The 22,888-nt window shown below is 32.9% G+C and overlaps 1 protein-coding gene and 1 long non-coding RNA gene across 3 annotated transcripts in view; one reads left to right on the forward strand and one right to left on the reverse strand.

Annotated features, from left to right (window-relative positions):
• LOC141507830 (uncharacterized) overlaps positions 1-22,638 on the reverse strand; it is a 355,670-nt gene extending 333,032 nt beyond the window's left edge. For both annotated transcript variants that reach the window (XR_012474279.1, XR_012474280.1), the window contains exon 1: positions 22,500-22,638. This is a non-coding gene — a long non-coding RNA (uncharacterized LOC141507830). The remainder of the gene's footprint in view (positions 1-22,499) is intronic.
• The window catches only part of KCNH7 (potassium voltage-gated channel subfamily H member 7), a 625,928-nt gene that overhangs the window by 517,373 nt on the left and 85,667 nt on the right, over positions 1-22,888 (forward strand). The window contains exons 8-9 of the mRNA XM_074215839.1: positions 8,937-9,336; positions 19,969-20,168. Coding sequence (XP_074071940.1) covers positions 8,937-9,336; positions 19,969-20,168 — 600 coding nt within the window. The remainder of the gene's footprint in view (positions 1-8,936; positions 9,337-19,968; positions 20,169-22,888) is intronic.

Raw genomic sequence — 22,888 nt, forward strand, 5'->3', positions numbered from 1 at the left:
GGCATAATGGATAGAGCACTAGACATGGAGTCAAAAAATCCTGAATAAAAGTCAGAGAATTACTATCTTTGTTACCTTGGGCAATTCAATTAACCTTTCTCAGTCTCAGTTTTCTTATCTATAAATCGGGAATAATAATAGTACCCACCTCCCAGGGTTCTTGTAAGGATCAAATCAGAAAATATTTGTAAAGCGCTTTGTAAATATTAAAGCACTATATAAAAGTGCTTTTATTATTATTCACATCAATGAATAAATTAATAAAATATGAATATCTGTTATTATTAACAAATCCTTATTGATTGACTAGTTCATGAAGACAGAAGTGAATTTTTTCCATATTCAAACTGCCTTTTCCAATTTTGACTCACCAGTGGAAAGTTTCTCCTATTTATTAATAATTAGTGCCTATTGAAGAACTCTCCTCAAATATTTTCCTTATAAGCATTTTCTAAATTCAATAATTAGCTTACTTATAATTAAATATTGAAATAAGTTTCTGAAAGTTATGAAATTTCCTTGTTTGGGAGTCTTTGTTATAGTTGTTTTCAAGTATCTTCAAAATATGTCCTATGACTGGGGGCAGCTAGGTGGTGCAGTGGATAGAGCACAGGCCCTGGAGTCAGGAGTACCTGAGTTCAAATCCGCCCTCAGACACTTAATAATTGCCTAGCTGTGTGGCCTTGGGCAAGCCACTTAACCCCACTTGCCTTGCAAAAAAAAAAACCTAAAAAAAAAAAGATATGTCCTGTGACTAAGTCAAATGGAAGGAATGTGCATCACCCAACCAAAAAGTTCTCTAATTTTACAAATGAGGAAACAGAGGCATGGCTATATGAAGTCATTTGTCATAGATCATATATGTTCATGAATATGAAATAGATGAGCAGACCTAGAATCCACTGCACCCTGTACTATATCAAACTGATGATTTTTCAAAATCTGTTACAACCTCTATTTTTTTCTGTTCCCTTGCTGGGAAGCTACAATGAGCAACAGATTTAAAGAGCAAAAATACTCAATTTGAAATACAAAGTTTTGGAAATTTTTTTTGAATGAAGTTACAAAATTTGTCACATCCATAGATTTTTGAGCATTTTAGTTTATTGAGTATTTGAAAGTAAAGGACACTGGCATATTCTTGGGCATAATTTTTATTTCATAAATGGTATTTCTTCAGCATGATTTAGAAGACATTTAGTCTTAATTTGGGAAATTTTTTTTTCAATCCTACAATCTCTAGATAGAGAGGTGATGAAATGTTGTAGAAAGAGGAACCTGGCCTAGAATTAGACCTGGGTTCAAGTCCTCTTTTTAATTCATGTTAGATATGTGACTAGGCAAACCAATTAACCTTTCAATCCTCCAGGATATTTTCTAAGATCATAAATTATCGGCATCTGTATACAAAGGAAGCAGACTTTCCCTTAAAATAGCACGTTTCCATTAAGTCAGAACTTCTTAAACTGAGGTCAATATAATTAGTTTCCTTTGGAATCAATGTATTTGATTTTAATCTCTTAGAAACTTTATTCTGAAAAAGAATATATATATATATATATATATATATATATATATATACGTAAGTGTATATCTATGTGTGTATATGTGATATCTCTCTCTCTCTCTCTCTCTCTCTCTCTATATATATATATATATATATAGAGAGAGAGAGAGAGAGAGAGAGAGAGAGAGAGATCATATACATGCACATACACTTCACAGAATTTCCAGAGGGGTCCATAACACTAAAACAAGTAAAGGTATAGGCAGAAAAATGTAACAAATGATAAAGCAATGGTTATATCACCACTTCTGGAGATACTCTAGAAGGGAACTAATGGAAATTGGATTAAGTGAACTCCAAATTTTCTTCCATTTCTATGATTATTTTATTCATAAAAATTCTATCTCAAAGATACAGAACTATCTGTGATTTTAGAAAATATAAACATGGACAGTTTATATTTAAAACTGTGAAAAATAGAATCCACATACTATTCAGAAAATTGAATTGAACAGCTAGAATAGTCATTTCACAGAAAAAAAAACTAATTCTGATTATATATACATTAAAATAAAATTCTTAACTAAGTAGTCTTTAAGTCCTTGACATTGTAGAATGGAAAGTTTATAATCTTAATCATTTAAAAGGAATTACTAGTTCTAATATGTATGAGATGCTTATGATTAAATGGTCATTCTGATTGTTTCTGTAATTGGAGAATTATTCATATTCATTATATATTTTTATACATTTCAAAGAGATTAAAAAATATTTATTTTGTTTAGTGTTGTTCGATTGCCTAATCTTTCACTTCTTCATTTATTCCAGCCACTGCAGTAATTAATTTCCTTGATTTTCCCCCAATATTTAAACTATTACTTTCTATTGTACCAGGAGGATTTCTATTGACAAGGATCAAGTATAGTAACTACAGCCAGGAACCATAACTTGTACCTTTAGGTACATGTTCTGAATATGTTCTGAATTCTAATTAAAAGTGAAAAGTCAACAGTTGAATAAATTTTTATTAAGGGTCTATTGTGTACAAGACCAAATGCTGAGGATTTAACATGAAACAGGATACAGTTCTTTCAATTAAGACAGTTCTTTTGGGGAAGCTAGGTGGCGCAGTGGATAGAGCACTGGCCTTGGAGTCAGGAGTACCTGAGTTCAAATCTGGCCTCAGACACTTAATGATTACCTAGTTGTGTGGCCTTGGGCAAACCACTTAACCCCATTGCCTTGAAAAAATCTAAAAAAAAAAAGACAGTTCTTTCAATTCACAATCTATTAGTGGGGAAATATAAATCATGATACAATTGTAATCACAATACAGAGTTGTAATAATTGCAAAGAAGTTCAAAGTTTATTGAGAAATTTGTCGGTGGAATATTATTCATAGCCAGGGATACTATAGGAGATTTCATGGAGGAATTGGCACCTAAGTTGAATCTTGAAGTGAAGAAAAAGAATACCAATCTTCATTTCCAGTACATAACTTCTCTATCAATTAGATATGGATCACGGTTCCATTTAAAAAGGATGTTTTCCAGGTGCAGTGGATAGAGCATCGACCCTGAAGTCAGAAGAACCTGAGTTCAAATGTGGCCTCAGACACTTAACAATTGCCACTTAACCCCATTGCCTTAAATAGATAGATAGATAGATAGATAGATAGATAGATAGATAGATAGATAGATAGATAGATAATGTTTTCCTAAATGAAAATGACAAATACAGAAGACCATAATATAAAATAACTGGTTACTACATTACTTTGAATATTCTGTGTGATAAATTATATCCCTAAAATGAAATTGCCTTTACCAAAAGGCTGATAGACTATGATTAGTTTGAAAGCTAAGTGCCAATTATGTCCTTTAAAATCAAGGTAAAATTCTAAGCTCTCCAGATTTCCTCCACTAACACATCAAAAAAAAAAAAAAAAAAAACCTCAGGTCATTAGTAAAGTGGCAAAAACAAACAAAAGTTGCAGCAGAACAGTATTCTTTCTGAAACATCCAGAAATGATCCAAAGAAAGATCTGGGCTGAGTGAAGTGCAACCATCTATCTCCAAGCTAGCTTCTTGAATCAGCAAGAGGCAAGCCCTTGAGCCCCTCGAGTCCCTCAGAGCAGTTCAATTGGGAGGTAATCTTCACCTCAACCACAGGAATTTTTACCTCCCAGACAGTGTGGGGTGTTGGGCATGTGAGTTAGGGAAGAGAGGGAAACTCTGGTGCTAAGGAACACCAAGTCAAGCCCTGGTCCAGAAGGAATAGCACATGCCCAGTAGTGCAGGGACAGTGGCACAGGGATACTGCTGTTTGGGATCACTTACAATATAATTTTCTCATCTTAATTCCAGACCAGAGGGGAGAACTGAAGCTTATAGTCACTGGAGGGTTCTCAGAGAATGAGATGATATTTAGCACAGTGTGCTGAGGGTTCCATCTGTGGCTTGGAGGGGGAAAGGAGTGCAGAAGTGAGCCCAGAACATACCTCCTGAGATCAGAGACGGCATCACACTGCAGGACTAGGTGTGACTATAACAAAACACTGCTTTTTAAAAATAAACTGGCAAAGGAGGGAAAAAACCTAACCACAGGCAGTTACAATGAGAATAGAGAAGACTAGGGTTTTGTCTTCAGAGGAAGATGCTGAAGCAAAAAAAGCCTCTCCTACTTCAAAGAATATCAACTGGTCACTTGCTTGAAAAGAATCCAGAGGAACAAAAAAAAGACTTTAAGAACCAAATAAGAGAGATTGAGGAAAAACTAAAAAAAAAAATAAGAACAATCCAAGAAAAACAAGAAAATTATGAAAAAGAAAGTAAACCAACTGGAAAAGGATATCCAGAATCTTGTAATTTGTTATTGCATCATGATCTGAAAACCATGCATTTAATATTTCTGCCTTTCTACATTTAATTGTAAGGTTTTTATGCCCTAGTACATGGTCAATTTTGGTATATGTGCCATGTTCTGCAGAGAAAAAGGTAGAGATCTAAAATTTTAAAGAATAAAATGACTCTTTGAAAATTAGAATAGGACAAGTGAGGTTATAAGAGACCAAGAAATAATAAAACAAAATATAAATAAAGAAAAAATAAAAGAGAAGATGGAATATCTCACAAAAAAAAAAGATTTGGAGGACAGAACAAGAACAGAAAACATAAGGGCTACCTGAAAGTTAAGCTCAAAAAAAAGAATATTGACACAATACAAGACATAATTAAAGAAAATTATCCTGAAGTGTTAGAACAAGAGGGCAAGGTTGAAATAGAAAAATTTCACTACCTGAAAGGGAACCTAGGATGAAAACTGACAGGAATAGCATAGCAAAATTCCAAAACCTTCAGTTTAAGGAGAAAATATTAAGAGCAACAAGGAAAAAAAATTCAAATATGATGAACCACAATTGGAATTACAGAAGACCTAGAAGTATCTATTTTAAAAGACTGCTAATCTTGGAATAATCATATCAAAGAGCTAAAGAACTGCAGTTGTAGTTGATATCATACCCAGCTAAATTAAGCATAATTCTGAATGAAAAAAGGGACATTCACTGAATTGCCAGCTTTCAGGATTTTGTTGCAAAAAGACCTGAACTTAATGGAAAATTTAACATACCAAAACCAGAAAAATAGAAGATAAACATAAAAAAACCAAATTGTTTATTATCTATACATCGAAATGTAAACCATATATCCAAGAGTTAATAATAATAATTGGGTAGTTAGAAGAAAAGATGAGGTAGAGTTGGTTAGGATGGAATTCTTAAAAGCAAACTAGTCTGGGGAAAGATTTTTTAAAAGAGTTATCATCTTATACAAATGAGGTTTAAAAAAAGAATTGATCCAGAGAAATTAGATGGGGGAAGGAGAATTGGTGGTTCTGGAAATAAATACTCTGAAATGGGTTAAAGAGGGAACTATAGTTAGAGGGTGAGGTAATAAGAGGGTATATATAAGGGTATGTAGATTAATGAGGAATGTAGAAAGATGTGTAAGTCATTGGGGAAGGAGATTTAGGGTGTATAAAGGAAGGGTTTTTTGAAGGGCAGGTAATTACAGAATAGGAGAGCAAGTAGAGTTGCATGGAAATGTTGCTTTTAGAAATTGTTATAAGATATATATAATATTTATATATATGTATGAATATGTATGTGTATATGTATCTATGTATCTATATATCTATTTGAATATAGGTGTGTGTTTATGTAGATTTTATATATATTAAGTAGAAGTGTATATGTGAATATTTGTATATATATGTCTATGTTTATATATATATATATGTATATACATATATATATATATATATATACATGCCTAATTATAGCCATCATGGAGGCATGGAGGGGAGGTACACCACAGAGAACAGAAGAAAATCTACAAGAAAGCGAAAAAAAAGATGAACAGTTTTGAACAGTGTTATTATAAAATAAAAAATTAAATTAAAAATAAAATGAAGCAAATATAAATGGGTTCCACCATTCTGAGCAAGTTAATGTTCACCAGAAAAATTGGCTGAAGCTTCAAAAAAAATGTTTAGGGTAAAGAATAACTTCTAGCTTCTACTCAGTTCAAATCTCTGGGTAAGAACAGTTTTAACTTTTCAGGTATGGTGGTTTTTGTCCAATAAGATTTAAGGAAGGAACAGGTCATTTTTTATAGTGATATGATAATGATTTTGTCTTTGTTTCCCCCATGGAAAATGGGCTCAACTAGACAGTCTTTTTTTCTTTTTCTTTTTCTTTTTTAGCAAAGAAAAAAACTGTTCAGGGCAGACTTTGAAAGTTGTTGTTGGTTTTCCCTGGATATTCATTTTCCAAATGTGTCTACTGAAAGAGACACAGTTAAGTGGCTAGAGTGATGAGGCAGGGATCTGAGAATTCAAGTTCTTTCCTTGTATCCCTCTGAGGTTTTGAGAAAATCACTTAGCCCTCATCTGTAAACTGGGGCAATAAACTTCCAGTCTGACAGAGTGTTATGAGAATTAAGCATTTAAAACCACTGAAGATAAAAAGTGATATTTTAATACAAAGTGTGATCTATAATATAAAAGTAATTATCTTTTGGTGGTATTGTATTATATACTATAGTGACTAAGAATGCTCAGGTGTATTGGTATCAATGGGGTAACAATGGATATGAGTCAGGGTCATTTTTTACCTTGTCAAAACAGCTTAAGTAATAGCATTTGGTCATGTATTACTGAACCTCAAGAGAACTTCTTTGATTATTGAAGTCAATATTCATTCATCCTTATAATTCAACAAAGACTTAGAACAATTGCTTGGTAATGGTTTCAGAATAAGTTCTGTGGCTCTGATAGACTGTACATAATCATTTTCAATGAATAACAGCACTCATGATTAGATATATAACTCTATACTATATCCCTCCTAGTACCATATTCACCTTATTTTCTTTGTTATAGCTATCATGTCAATTTGTAGGCTTAGTGTACTTGATGTTTAAAATTAATTTCTTTTAATTTATGAATAACCTTAAAACAGGAGATACTGTATGAATTTTTGTAATATTGCATGCTTAAGAGACTTTTCCATTGATAAATGAAGCATCTTTTTTTTTTAGTATGGAGCTTTGAGAGTTTTTTTTTTTAACCTGGTCACTTCAGTATGTTATGAAAACACTTCATATTTGTTTTGAAGCATTTCCTTTAAATAACTGCTTGCCTAATGTTTTTCAAAATTATATTTTATTTATTTTAGGTCAATGCAGCAATTTGCCCCCAAGCTACTATACAGATATAGCAGTTCAGAAAACAAATCTCAAATGTTTTTTCTAGTTATAAAACAAATAAATGGGTCACAGTACAAGTAAGGATAAATATTCAAAATAAAAGCAGAGGGGAACTGGTGAGTGAGTCAGGAAAATTCCTGTCAACATGACAAACAGTAGGTGTAGTCAGTTCAAATCTCTGTCTTTCAAAATCTCTGATGGTTTGTGCATGAAGCTGGAAGGCAAGTGTTACCTCCTCTTACAAGGGTTTTGCCTTAGGGAGGAAAGTTAGGTAAATTGGAAGATATATTTCTTCTTTTCAGAACTCAAAGGTTCTATTTAATTTCAGAATCCAAACCTTACTAAATGAAATGCCCATGGGGCAGCTAGGTGGCACAGTGGATAAAGCACTGGCCCTGGAGTCAGGAGTACCTGGGTTCAAATCCAGTCTCACACACTTAATAACTACCTAGCTGTGTGGCCTTGGGCAAGCCACTTAACCCCATTTGCCTTGCAAAAACCTAAAATAATAATAGTAATAATAATAATAAATAAATGAAATGCCCAGGAAATAGGCCAATTCTACCTCAGTCTCTCCTTTCACACACTGAAACTTAAAAACTTCTCAGATCTTTGATTTCCTTCTCACTACCCTGCCTCCCATCATTATCCCACAGTATCTGACCAATGAAAGTAATAGAGTAATAAAAATCAGAGCTCCTGAGTACAACTTTACAGATTTTGCATTTCCTTAAAAAAAATTGCTGTGTCCATTAAAATGAATACACCTCAACTGTAGTAGTCTGTCAGAGAGATTCCTTAAGATAAGCTCTAGTGTTCTTGCCCAGGATAGTGCTAAAGTATCCAAAGAAAATATACAATGAAATATATTTTAGCTTTTCTTTTAACTGGGGTTTTGTTTTTTTTTAAGACTATGTAAAGATAATTTTTATGTTTGCATTCATCTTTCATTATTTTACATGTGGTGATTATTCTTAATTCAGTTTCATATTCTATGAAATAGTTTTCATAATAGTATAAATATAAAATGACTTAATAATTGATTAGTAACTACCATGTAACTATAGAATGATTACATACCCTATGGATTATATATATAGCACTTAAAGTTGGCATTGTTTAGGAAATCTAAGAAATTAATCATTTGTAGTTATCAGATTTCAAAACTAAATACCTACTCATGTCCTTTTATTATATGACCCTGTCTTACCATTAGATATTGGTCAATAATAATTACTTTGTTAGAGATGCATGATTATTTGTGACACCTTGAAGTTGAAGCGTTAAATTCCATCAGTTAAACAACAATATTCTTTAACTCTCTTATGAAGATACAGGTTCACAAACTGAAAAGGTTCCTAGTCCAAGACTAAAAGGCTATCAATTGAAGTCTAAAATGTGAAGCATAGTCTCCAGTATAATTAGTTTTTAGAATGTCCTTTCCTTACTGTATAGCAAATTGTCTCTTTGAAACCTATTTCACAATGTGGTGGTTCAGAATCTTATCTAAGAAATAAAGTGAATATTTAATTAAAACTCACTGCTATAATTTGATCTTGCACTTGAAAGCATTTTTAAAAAAAAAACTTGAATTTACTATTTGGGAACATGACTCCTCCTGAGTAGTAACATTTTCTGATGTTGCATATTTGTTTCTGCAGACCACAACATTAATTGGCCTTTTGAAGACAGCTAGGCTTCTGCGATTGGTGAGAGTGGCACGGAAATTGGACCGATATTCTGAATATGGTGCTGCTGTTCTCATGCTTCTCATGTGCATATTTGCGCTAATTGCACATTGGCTGGCTTGCATTTGGTATGCCATTGGCAATGTAGAAAGGCCTTACCTGATTGACAAAATTGGATGGTTGGATACCTTAGGACAACAAATTGGAAAACGTTACAATCAAAGTGATGCAAGCTCTGGACCATCCATTAAAGACAAATACGTTACAGCACTTTACTTTACCTTCAGCAGTTTAACAAGTGTAGGATTCGGGAATGTCTCTCCTAACACCAATTCGGAGAAAATCTTTTCCATTTGTGTCATGTTGATTGGCTGTAAGTAAAATTTCTGTCTGAATACATTGATAACTCTAGGATAAGTCTGTTGTGAATAAAGGGAGGGGAGAAAGACAAATCTAAATATTTTCCTTGATTTAGATCATTAACCAGTAGTAGGAGCAGCTTAACATTTTAAAGGCTATAGTATAAATAGGAAAGCAAAAAAGATATAGTCAATAAGTTATGTCAATAACCTAATAAGAAATAGTTATTATCCTTATTAGGAACTATCGCTTAGATCAAAAAGAAATATTGGGGATTTGAGGGGTTAGTCAAGAGATGATGTTGAAAGTGATGATGTTGGTGGTGGTGGTGGTGGTGATGATGATGATGATGATAATGGTGGTAATGATAATGGTGGTGGTGGTGGTGGTGGTGGAGGTGATGATGATGGTGATGATGGGGATGGTACTGATGATGATAATGAAGATGATGATGGTGATGATGATAGTGATAATGGTGTGATGATGATGATTGATGATGGTAATGATGAGAATTAGAATGATGGTGGTGATGATGATGATAGCAATAGTAGTGGTGGTCGTGATGATGATGGTGATGATCAAGATGATGATGACAGTGATGGTGGTAGTGGTGGTGATGATGATGATAATGATGATGATGGTGATATAGGGGTGGTAGTAATGATAATAATGATGATGAAGATGATGTGATAATGTGGTGATGGTATAGTGATAATGGTGTGATGATGATGATGATGATGATGATGGTGATGATGAGGATTATGATGATGGTGGTGATGATGATGATGATGATGATGATAGGAATAGTAGCAACATTTACATAGTACTTATACTTTGTGTTAAGCATTTTACAAATATTATTTCCTTTCACTATAACAACAACCCAAGAATAGATGCTATTATTATCCCCATTTATACATTTCAGAACACTGAGGCAAATAGAGGTTTAGTTACTTGCCAAGAATCACAAAGTTAATAAATGTCTAAGGCCAAATTTGAACTCAGATCTTCTTGTTTCTAGACTCAGCACTCTATCCATCTTGCCTCAATAAATAATTGTCTCAATAACAATTTATGATTGTGATACTTTTTTTAAAAAATCAGGCAAATTGTGGCTTTAAAGCCACTTTTGTTGAACTAAGATCCTTACTTTTTAGGGTCATCTAAAGACTGGACCTATATTTCATTGGTATAACAAAATCCCAGAAGAGGAAATTCCTTCTATCAATATAGAACCAGCATCTTCTCTGAAATTTATTTCCATAGAGAATTCCCTTGAAGACTAGATGAAGTAATTATCCACAACCAGTATGAGCCACAGGTGAAACTGGCTCCAAGACATTCTCTATCTACTAAGGCATGCTGCCTCTCTCCTCGATCTTTATTACTGATAAATAAGCAAAATATTGAAAGAAGTAGAGAATTAATACTTCTCCCCTAACAATCTCCCTGCCTATAGTCTTTCCCAGATCTAATCCATTCTACTCATCAGATTAATCTTACACAACAACAATCTCCCTGCCTATAGTCTTTCCCAGATCTAATCCATTCTACTCATCAGATTAATTTTACACAACTCTGATTATATTACTACTCTATCCAAAAACCTTTAGTGATTCCTGACTGTCTACTGAATTAAGTCAAAACTTTTTATTCTAGCATTCAAGGTCTTCTGCTCTACACTGTTACAGACTTCTATCTATTAACAGTCCTCTAGCTCTAGATTGCTTTTCCAAGATTATTTTTAACTATTTCCTTTCATATATTCTATTCTTAAGCCAAACTAGTTGTCTACTGTAACTCTTTACTTTCTGGTGAGCATTCTCGGTCAAATGGTTTCTGAGGCCTACATCCCCCCCTTTCCTCCCATGGAGATCTAAATCCTCCTTAAAAATCCAATTCAAATGATAAGTTTCAAAGAATCCTTCTCTGTCCCAACCTTTTATCCAACTGGGAAATCTAATCTCTCTGAACTCTCACAGAACTTTATAATCCTTATAGACCTACAATAGTATATTTTGTTTTATAGTTATTGATATTTTCTCTCCCCTACTGGGTTATAAATTGCTTTCAAGGTCAATGGCTGTGTCTGGTTTATTTTTATAACCCCTTTGCTGCTTAGCATGCATTTAATAAACATTTTGAAAAGTACTTTGCTCTTCTCCAGCTAAATGTTCCAGTGGTTCTGTTATCTTATCAATGTGGGCATTCCTTCCAACAATGAAGAAACAAATCATCCGTGTCAGCTCACCCTGTGTGACTCTTGTACAGCCCTCCTATACATACTCCATGATCAGCCCACTGAAATTCCCTCTAGGTCTCTTGAGGTTACATAGATAACAATGTAGCAAATAGGCAGTCCATTTGTTTACCTTGATTGTTACTGTATTGAATAGATGGCTCACCTCCCTTCCCAGTCGTCAATCCCTTCGGTGATAGATATTACCCTGCTTTTTGCTTGCATTTCATTCTTGGTAAAAATCTTCTGTATACTTATACCCACCAGGCATCTCTTCAATGCCATTGACTAAGCTGCAATTTTGATGCAATATTTTATTATTGATTGCCTTCCACAGAAGAATATTGATATTTTTATAAAAGGTGAGCATTTGTTTCAGGAAGAAGCTTTTAGTCATTGAAAACTGCAATTTTCCAAATACAACACAGCTCATAGTCTATATCTTATTCATTTTAGGCCTAGTTGATTATCCTTTTATATTATCCAATCTAGATATGCTGCTAGACTAATTCTACAAGCTGCAAAACTGAAGCACATTTTCTTCCACTTAGTTTTTTTCTATTTGACTACTTTGTCCAGTCTCTTTTGAGTGATTATGATCCACATTCAGAATGTTTCAGTTTTCCAGGGCTTGACTGCATTAACAGTAATATTTGGAAATTTTTACTAGATAGTCAGGGAATCTGTCAACTATGACAGACTCCATAACAAAATTCTCCATTGTCTGGTTTGCATTTTCTTGTTTTATGCCACAATTGACACTAATAATCAAAGATCACTAAAGTGGGTTATATATTTGTATGTATGAAGGAATCTTTTATAGTCTTTTCTAGCAAGCAAAATAGATACCTTGTTAAAGAAGAGCCTTTAACCTTGACTTTCTTGCACAAAGTCAATTTTTTAACAAAAAGAAAGCATGGTAGAAACTTTATTCTCTTATATTCCCTTCTGTCAGTTTTAAGATTGTAAAGCTATAGTCTGCTATAATATATGGTTTGTAACAACCTGCATATTCCCATCTCACAAAATATTCATGAAACATAAGTAAATTATTCTCATGTATTTTGTAGAGATAGAAAATATGCATATGAATTAATAGTTATTGCTAATTCCTTGGTCATATCTTTTCAATAAATAATGACATCTATAGTTTCAAAAAAATAATATTCAGTTCCTTTCCCTCATTCAGATAATCAATTGTGTTCATTTCTTTCTGTGTATTTAATTTGATTTAGCTGTCCTTTTCATCTTTGTTTCTTTGTTATTTAACTGTATTGAATTTTGCTTCTTCATAAACCACCTTGGCGATCATAACTGAGTCCAAACACAGTGGATCACAGGCTCATAGGATGTAGAACTGGAAGAGACTTTGAGGTCATCTAGGCCAATCAGATGAGGAAACTGAGGCCCTCATTTGATAAGAATTCCTAAAAGCATAGTGACGAATTGAATTTAAATTTATTTCCTCTGTTTATAAATCTAAGGCTGACTATATATGATTTAAAAAACCCTTCTAGCTTCTATGGGGAAAGGTTTTAGAAGAAGAGATAAGAACTAGAGTCAAATGACTAAGAAAAAATATTTTTAATTGATTTTAAAGGACTTAAAACCTTGGGGAAAGAGTTAGAGATTGAATTTGAGCAGAAGTCTGACTCAGCTTAAGGATAAAGCTACAGGAGAACAACTTGGCCTAAAGGTGGAGAAGAACTCAGCATAAAGGAAGGTTTATTCTAAAAGAAGAAAAAAAGATTGAAGAGAAGAACTCAAAAGAAAGTGTAGTGGTGCCCTGTGTGTTCCAGTTGATCACCCAGAATCTAAAGGTTCAAATCAATAATCTGTCTAATAAAAAAAAATTATATATTCTCAGTTAAAAACAGTTCATAAGGCAGTTAAAGTAATAGCTCCCAGCAAGGAAATAAATTCTCAGATATAAGCAGTTCACGAAAATGAAAGCAAGCAAAAACATTCAGCAAAAAAAAAAAAAATTAATAGTAGTTTCCAATGAGAAATTACATTTATATTCTTCTTCCCTAAAGGACCCATATTTGAATCTCAGATTAATCCATCTAGAGGCAAAGTCAATTCAAGTTTCACCAAGACAATACCATGATTTCTCTCCTCACAATATTCCTAGCTTATATTTTGGGATGGGGGAGGGAAAGTGTTAATTCATACCTCCCCAATTCCTCTAGTACCCTGACCCACAAAAGTCAGAAAAGGTAAATAAAACAAATAGATGAATTGGTTAAGTAAAACAAATTGTTGAAGACAAAGCTAACGAGAGGAGGCAAAAAATATAGATATGGTTGTCTAGGTATTATTGAGGAAAAGGAAAAAAGTTAGCTTTAGCTCTCAAGTTGCTAAGTGTTGACAAAAGTCTTTAGAGGTATCAGATATTTAGGAAGGAATATAAACACTCAAAAACAATTCAAAAAACAAGGTCCAGAATCTAAATCAATATGAAAAGCAGGTAGAATTGGGCAGTTTCTTGACTTTTGTGTGTAATATTTAAATTTCTGCCATTGTCCCAAGTAACTGCTTTGTTCAAAGTGTAGATTGGTCTACATTCTAGAAGAGAAAGTGAAAGGACTCAAGGAATCCTTTTCAGTAATCAAAATCTGAATCAAGGCTTCAATGGGGAAAAAGGAGAATATTAAGTGGCTGAGGACAAATTTAACTTCTGTCAAGAGGTTTTTTTAAAAAGCCTGGAAGAATGTGATCCATAGGACAAAAGGAAGAAAAGGAACAATTATACATTTAGAGCTTTTAAAACTAACCTCTAATTTGAAACTTTCTGAAGAGGAGGCAACTGGCTAATGTAAAGAAGAAGCAACTGTTTGACCTCCTAAGATTGATAAAGTAGAAACACTGAAGCTATCAAGAGATCATCCAATAAGGATCAGAGGAAGAAAAGAAAGGTAGCATTGGTAGTTGGCAAATCCCTCTTCAGAGACACTGTAGTTATTTGAAGGCTTGGGAAAAATGCTAGAAAAAATATAATATCTTCCTTGGTCATATATCCAAGATGTAACAAAGATCCTCTAATAAGAGTTTTCATGATTCAGGTGGACCTAAATAAAACAATACATGAAAACCATTGAGCACTAAACTTTACAATAGGCTAAGGCTGATTTCAAAAAGTCAAGTACAAAAAACGAATATGGTTCACTTAATATATATATATTGGGCAAGGGAAAAGGATCAATAAAGAGAAAAGACCACTGCTTAGAATAGATGAATCAATAATAACTGACAAATTCTAAATAGAATCATTAAAAAGAGTAGTGATTAGAAGTGGTAGTTGCAAAGAGTCATTACGCTTTCATCAAAACAGGTGCTGATAAGTTTATATCATTTTTTGAGAGTTTGTTCATCAGGGAAGCTAGGTGGTGCAGTGGATAGAGTACTGACCCTGGAGTCTGGAGAACTTGAGTTCAAATTTGACCTCAGACACTTAATAATTACCTAGCTGTGTGACCCTGGGCAAGTCACTTAACCCCATTACCAAAAATAATATTAAAAAATTAAAAATTAAAAAAGAGTTTGTTCATTGGTGTATAAGAGAAATGTTATAGTTTTAAATTACCTAAATTTTTAGCAAAACATTTGATGAAATTTTCCATGCTATTTGGTGCTATTTGGGGGGATGGGGCAGATAGTCAAAGTGTGAATTCAAAACTGATTGGATGACAGAACTTAAAGGGTAGCTACTAATGGTAAAATATCAGAATAGCAGAAGATCTCCAATGGAGTGCTCTGGGGATCTATGCCTAGCTCTGTGGAAAAAGTCATAGATGGAATGGTTATCAAATGTGCCAATGACATGTCTTGGAGGAAGAGCTAAAACACAATCCCATCTGTATCTTCAAATATTGACTGATAAGGGCTAAATCTAATAAGATTAAAATAAATAGGGATAAATGTAAAGCCTTAAGGTTTGGTTAAAAAAATCGGCTTCATAAGTGCAAAATGTGAGAAACAAAGTACAAAGCAACTATTTAATTAAAAAATATCTGAAGATTTAAAAGACTGAAAGTTCAATGAGTCTCAGCACCATGATGTGGCTCACTTAATAAAAGTAATTTAATCTTAAGTCAAATTTTTAAAAATATAACTTCTAGGAAATTAGAATGCCTTGAATATCATGGTCAGCTCCAGGAACCAAGGTTTAGGAGAATTACTAGCAAACTATAAACCATCTTAAGAAGAGCAACCATAAAGAAGTCTTGAGGATCCAATGAAAGAAATGAGTATGTTCAGATTGAAGAAAACTGAGAGAACCATCCTTCCAACGCCCCTCCCAAGAAAATTCAATTATTTGAAGGGTTACCATAGGGAAGAGGGAATAGACTTGCCCTTTTTGTCTATTAAGAATAATACTTGAAGGAGAGACAAATTTAAGCTTGGTCAAGAAAAACAAAATAAAACAAAACAAAACATAATTCCTAAACTCTGGGTTTGAATTGCTCCTTTATAGAAAGCCTTTAAACAGAATTTACATTTTAAACAGAATTTGCATTTTTATTCCTCAATTTACAACATAATGGGAATTTCATTTTCAGTAGGGATAAACTGGATTAGATGATCCTTGGGGTCCCTTCCAATTCCAATAGTTTGTGATTCCATAATTGTCATTTGCTTCTCTTAATATGTGGGTATTTACATTTAGAGAAAGAACATTCAGTGTATCCTAAGAGTCAGTGAAGTTTAATACTTTAGTAGCTTAAATTACAGTCAGACTTTGAGGACACCATGTTCATTGTAAGATAAATATTTCTTGGGGTTTAAGTGAGTTGTTGTCTTTTTAATGCATAACTAGAGAGTATTGTTTTAAAATAATTTATAAATGATTTTTTTATTTAAGAAATTTTTTCTCCCTCCCACATTCCTCTCCCACCATCTGGGGGAAAAAAACCTATATAACAAATTTACATTGTAAAACAGTGGGGGGAAAAACTCCATACTGATCATTTTCAAAAAGTGTGTCTCATTCTGCATATTTATCAACTTTTTATCAAGTAGTGAAAAGCATTCTTCAGTATCAGATCTATGAAATCATGTTTGATCATTTATTCCATTGGTCAAAATTCATTAAAAGTTGTTTATTTTATAAGCTTTCCTTCTTTGAAAGTAAGCTAAAGTTTTGAAGATAAATTCAAAAAAAAAGCTGTGGGTCCATGCAACTTTCACCAACTAGTAATACATGATTTGCCACAACAATTCAATGATCCCCTTTCAGTACTGAAAGAAATAGAATCTTTAAGGCATTGAGAGATTTGTAATATATCTTCCTACTTATTTTCCATCTTCTTCCCCATGTCCACTTTTGCATTAAAGTCCCCAAATAGTAAAGTATATATAGATTTAATTAGGAATTCTTCCTAGATTGTCTCAATCATTTCATCTACTGTGACAGAGTAACATAAACTAAACTAAAGCATATAAACTAAAATTATCTTCTTTACATCCTCTCTGGACACTGTAGGTGAAATAGGCATAATTCTGGCACAGTGATCTTTCTTGGTATTGGTTCATAAAACCAGTTCCATCCACTCCTGTTACCTTTCTAAAAATAGCCTGTGAACTATCATTCCATTTAGTTATTTTCTTTATTCTTCTGATTTCACTAAAATCAATATGTGATTCTATTGATGTGATTCAGTTCCTGAAGTAATGTGTCTAATTGTTGGTCATTGGCTAAGGACATCACAATTAGAGAATCAGGTTAAATTAATTTATAGAGATGGTCTAAAACTGAGGTTCTTAGCACCCTCCACCTCCCTTTTTCCCACTATGCTTTGATCACCCAAGAAGAAGAAAAGATCTTCAAGGACTGAGTATCATTTTGAATTTTATTTTCTTTCATCCATTGCTATGGTTTAAGAAATCATCACCTACTAGCAAGCCTATAGATATTTGTCATCAGATTTAGCTAGTCCTTGAAAAATAGGGATCTTGTTTAACTCCCCTCAGGTTTAGTAGAACTTTACTGATGTAATTTGTGCCCTACTAGTTTAGCCTTCCAAAACTGGGTCACCACCACATCATGATGAGTCATTAGAGTAAGATTTTTTCTGGTTGTATATGCACATATATTATTCAAAAAGTCCCTAAGAAGGCAACTCTGATCTCAAATACATTAGCAAGTATAGGTTGTCTGAAAGAGTGTGGAAGGAATTGCTCTACAAAGGTCTTTAAATATTTTTTATTTTAATTGAAAACATGGATACAATATACTAATTTGTTTATTCTTAATATACAATAATGACAATGATATATATTAGAACGTGCAAAGCTCTTTCATCACCATCCTATGGAATAAGTAGCACATCATTATTCTTTCCATTTGATAAGGAAAAATCACAGCAAGGTTAAGTGAATTGTCCAAAGTTCTGAATCTACTGAAAGACTCAGAATTTGAAATCAACTTTCTCTTTTCATGATGCCACATACTTTATATTGCTATTATAAGTGGGCTAAAATATATCAATTAAATTCAGTATCTTTGTATTTATTCCATTTTATAGCCTTTAAAATATTAAACATCTCCTTTTCTTTTTCTCTATTTAAAGAGAAAAACTAATATTATTTAGGTAAGAATTTTTATTGTATTTTTTAAGTCATAAAGATTGAATCTCAGAGATTTTTTGTAGCTATGTTAGGGATTAGCATATTTATTCTCCTTATTTTAGTATTTGCCATGTTGCTGATGGGTGTAATTTGTTTGTAACCCAAATTTTTAAGTTTTTTTTTACCCAATGGCAATAGAAAATCACAATATAGTATTTGTTTGAAATAAAATGAAATATTTTTAAAATTTTTCTTTGATGTGTAAAGATGTCATTTTAATTGAAAATATAATTGAAGCAACCTAATTTAGTCTTTATTAAATTCTTGACTTGGAAGTTCTGGAGTATTAGTTAATCTTAAGAAAATTTTTGTCTATCATCTTCTAGAATATTCCTCTCTTCTAGAGTATTATCTAGGATGAGCCGCATACATAAATATATTCTCTTGGGGTTCATGAAATATACACTTCATATAAATATGTTTTGTTCACAGGAGGCATCTAAGGCATAAAGCAAGCTATTTTCTTGGACTGCCTTGTCCTTACTACTCAATGCTCTTCTTAAACTCCTCCCCTAAAGGAGGAAAATGTGTCCCAGCCATCACTGTTATCATATTTCCCTGACTTATATCAACACCAGCATGGACTTTGTCCACCACCTACCATCTTTAGCATCTAAATGTTATTTAAACCTTCTATCTTTCAAATAGAACCAAACAGAAGTCCTCTTTTGAGATTTTATGGCAGTCAAGCAACACTGCTGTTATTTAGGTATCATACCCAACTTAGTAGAGAGTAAGACTAAGAAGAAAGAATATTTTTTTGCAATAGTAATAGTAGTAATAATTTGAAGTATCAAACATTGTTTTAGCATTGCCTACAGCATTAAATAAATTAACAAAACACATGATCGGTTTTGTTTTTACATGAGAAACATGGTTATTAGTAACTGTAGCTCAAGATAGAAACTGATATTTCAGAGTAAGCAACATCTTTATAGTTTATTTCCCCCCCACAATGGAATTTTCCATATCGCTCTTGTTCTTCATAGGAATAAAAAAATGCAAAAATGTCTTAAAACACGTTTTAGTAGATCCAGAAGCCAGATTCAAACTCAATTAATAGTGGATTCATATTTAAAGGAGTCTATTGACTTTATCAAAATTATTGATCAAAAATTTATATATCTTTACTAATCATTTAATAGTAAGTAATTCAAAATATTTTTTAGATTGGTAAGATTAGAAAAAAATTTTGGAAAGGGTAGATAGAGAAAAGGAGGGTGAAGAATAAGTTTTGATTTTTGGTTTTGTTTAATATGGATGTATTGGAAGTGAGGATAAGGTGATGTTTGCTTCAGAATTAGAAGTCCAGAGCATTTTAAAGTAACAAAGCACCATTTATACCCAGTAATATTATCCTGATGGCATAGCTAAAATATCCAATTAAGGCAGTTTTATAATTATTAGCATAATAGTGTATTTGGATTCTAGCCCACTAGAACTGTATTTTATTGATGTCGTTATACTATTTGTTGTTGGCAGATTTTACATTGTAAATGGTATGAGTGGGTTTTTAACAGACACTTTAATAGATAGCTCAAGGAAAAATCTTTCACTTAAAAGTTTGATGGAGACTGGCTACATTTCTTCTAGAGATTACTATTCAATTTAAAATTTAAAATTTAAAGGAAAATTGTTTTTTTATTGTTTTCTTCAAAGAATCTGTTCATTGTCTATCTGAGAAGGCCAAAGTCAGCCTAAATCATTCAAAGTACTGGTAATATCTGACATGTTCACAGGTTCAGTGATTCTAACTTTGTTTTTTATCTGATCTAGCACTAATGTATGCAAGTATTTTTGGGAATGTATCTGCAATTATCCAAAGACTGTACTCAGGAACTGCCAGGTACCACATGCAGATGCTGCGAGTAAAAGAATTCATTCGCTTTCACCAAATTCCTAACCCTCTGAGGCAGCGGCTTGAAGAATATTTCCAACATGCTTGGACTTACACCAATGGCATTGACATGAATATGGTATGTAGCTCTGCTTTCAAGAGTGAAACATCCATCATTGTAGTCTACAGCTAAAATTTTTTTAAGCCTCACCAGCTTGAAATCCCCTGCTTTTTTGTTTTTTCCTCTCTCAAATATTTATTTTCTGCCCTGAAGATAGTCTTTCATTATCAATTCATGGCATTGCATGGTGCTATATCTAGTTATATTGTGTGGCAAAGGCATTATAACGTGATGCAAACTGATATAACTTTATGTGCTAGGAATTCCCTCTTCATACTATCAGTGTTTTAGATAGGATCCAGCAATCAAAACAGAGCTGGGCCAATGTAAATTAAGCTATGGCAAGTGGTCATTATCAGATCTGGGTAAGGTCAGAATGAGTCCTCATTAAAATAGCAACTAAGGTTAACAAACTTTAAAAGTCAGGATGGTTTGGGGAATGCATGCCAAACATCAGGATTCATAGAAATTTCATATGCATTCTGTGATAGAAAGTTTAATTTTTCTTTTAAGTACAGTTTTCTTTTTTTTTTCAGTGCTGGTAAGCAATTAATTTATGTGCCCTTCTTATTGTAACCAACCCAGTTTAATGAATCTTTTCTTTCAAGAAGAAGTATGTATTCTTTCATTCCTTTTAACCAAAGCACACAAAATAATCATTTGTCCTAGCCCACTTCTTATTGCACCACGACTCAAAGTGAAAGACAATTAAATATATGCTATCCCAATAAGCTCTAGTTTTTATAAGAAGAAAATTTTAAAATATGATGATGATATTCATTTGACTTGCTGTTTGAACTGATTGTTCAACCAGATGTCACCTAGTGAGCCATTGTTGTGGCATTCTATTCAATGGTCAGAATTAAGCTTTCATCCATGTGGCCACTATTTCAAAGTCAGCCACAGTTTCTAAATCTTTCCAAAAAAGGAAATGATTTTAATTTACAATGGCAGTCATACCTATTTTAATTGATAAGCTTGTGCTTCCTTGATGGCCATTTGCTCATGGATCCAGAAGCTTGAGCAAAATAAAAATCTTCAGGAAAAGAACAAAGATTCATACTTATCAGTCGGAGTACAAAAAAAAAAACAGTTGCCTAATTTGCAAGTCATCCATTTATATGTGAATAAATTCCTCACAGCTGCATGTAATCTATATTAATCAGAAATAAAGTCATTGTTGTTCATAAAGCATTTTAATTTTAAGAGCTAATCGAGGCTGTCCTTATAGATACTGATTAATATATTTCATCTAAAATATTCATTGAACTCTAAATTTTTTTTCCAATACTTCCAAAGTTTTCTGTGAAAAATTCATTTTCTTTTTTGATGAATGAATCTCACTGCTAAGAGAACACCTTAATATCACTTTAAAGAGGGGCGGCTAGATGGTGCAGTGAATAGATCACCGGCCTTGGAGTCAGGAGTATCTGGGTTCAAATCCGACCTCAGACACTTAATAATTACCTAGCCGTGTGGCTTTGGGCAAGCCACTTAAACCCACTGCCTTGAAAAATCTAAAAAAAAAAAATCACTTTAAAGAATACTCCCAAATTGATTGATAACCTCCATTTCAGTGAGAGTTTATTGTTTAACCAAGTTTTTAATCATTCAGAAAGTACTGGAGGCTTTCTGCTGTATAGAATCAAGCAGTACAATGATGTTTTAACTAAAATCTGCATCACAAAATTTCTTTCCATACTGCTAATTTATGGCACCACAATAGTAAAAAAAAAAAAAACACACATATATAGTATCATTTCTTCTCCCTAAATATTCTAGTATTGTGACCATTTTGTGAGCACAAGTCTTCTTTTGTGACTATTTACTTATTATTGTTTGAATCTATTACCTATGACTATGGTTTATATACCACATGCCTAATTGATGATGTACTTATGAAAGATTTATCTCTTTCCTGTCTGCTTCATACCTTAATACATGGAATCACAACACCCACCGGTAAGAGCAGGAGGTATTTATATATAATTTAATTATCGTGTAAAATGTGGAGACTATCCATGTTATCTGTCAGGTTTAGAGCTTGTTTAATGCTTTCAAATTTCAGTTTTAACCTTTTTTTTTGCATGATGGAGTGGTAGGCAACACTAGATCGAAATCTCTGGAAGAATAAAGTAGAAATTAGACATTTTTAAAGTGAAAAAGTGCTTAAAGCTCTGAAAAAATTTAAGTTAATTATTCCCCAAAACAAATCACATTTCTGTACTCTGATCCCAATTGACACACACACACACACACACACAGATACATGCACACATACATACACATACACAAACACATACACACACAAACACACACAAACACACACATACATACACAAACACATACCTTTAACAAAAAGTCATGTGTATACGGTTTGCATTAGATAGCTGTCATGAAGAAATGTCACTCTCTGGTCATCCTGTACTTTCCTTATGTAGGCACTTTTCTTTTCTATCATCTGCATGCCTATATAACCTGCTGTTGGGCTGTTTGGGCTCTAAACCATGTGCTTAGGAGATTTGCATGTGGTTTTGAGAGCTTGACCTTGCACGAACTTCTATTTGTATACAGTGTCTGCCTTTTTCATCTCGTGATTACCAAGTGAGTAAAACTAATAATATGAGATTAATTAGCAAATTCTGAAACATCTGATGTCATATACTTGAGTATTAAACCTAATAACCAAAAAATACTTATTTAAAAACTACATTATTATATTTACTAGAAAAAAATGA

Source organism: Macrotis lagotis, chromosome 1, assembly GCF_037893015.1.
Source record: "Macrotis lagotis isolate mMagLag1 chromosome 1, bilby.v1.9.chrom.fasta, whole genome shotgun sequence".
In the NCBI taxonomy this organism is placed as follows: Eukaryota; Metazoa; Chordata; class Mammalia; order Peramelemorphia; family Peramelidae; genus Macrotis; species Macrotis lagotis.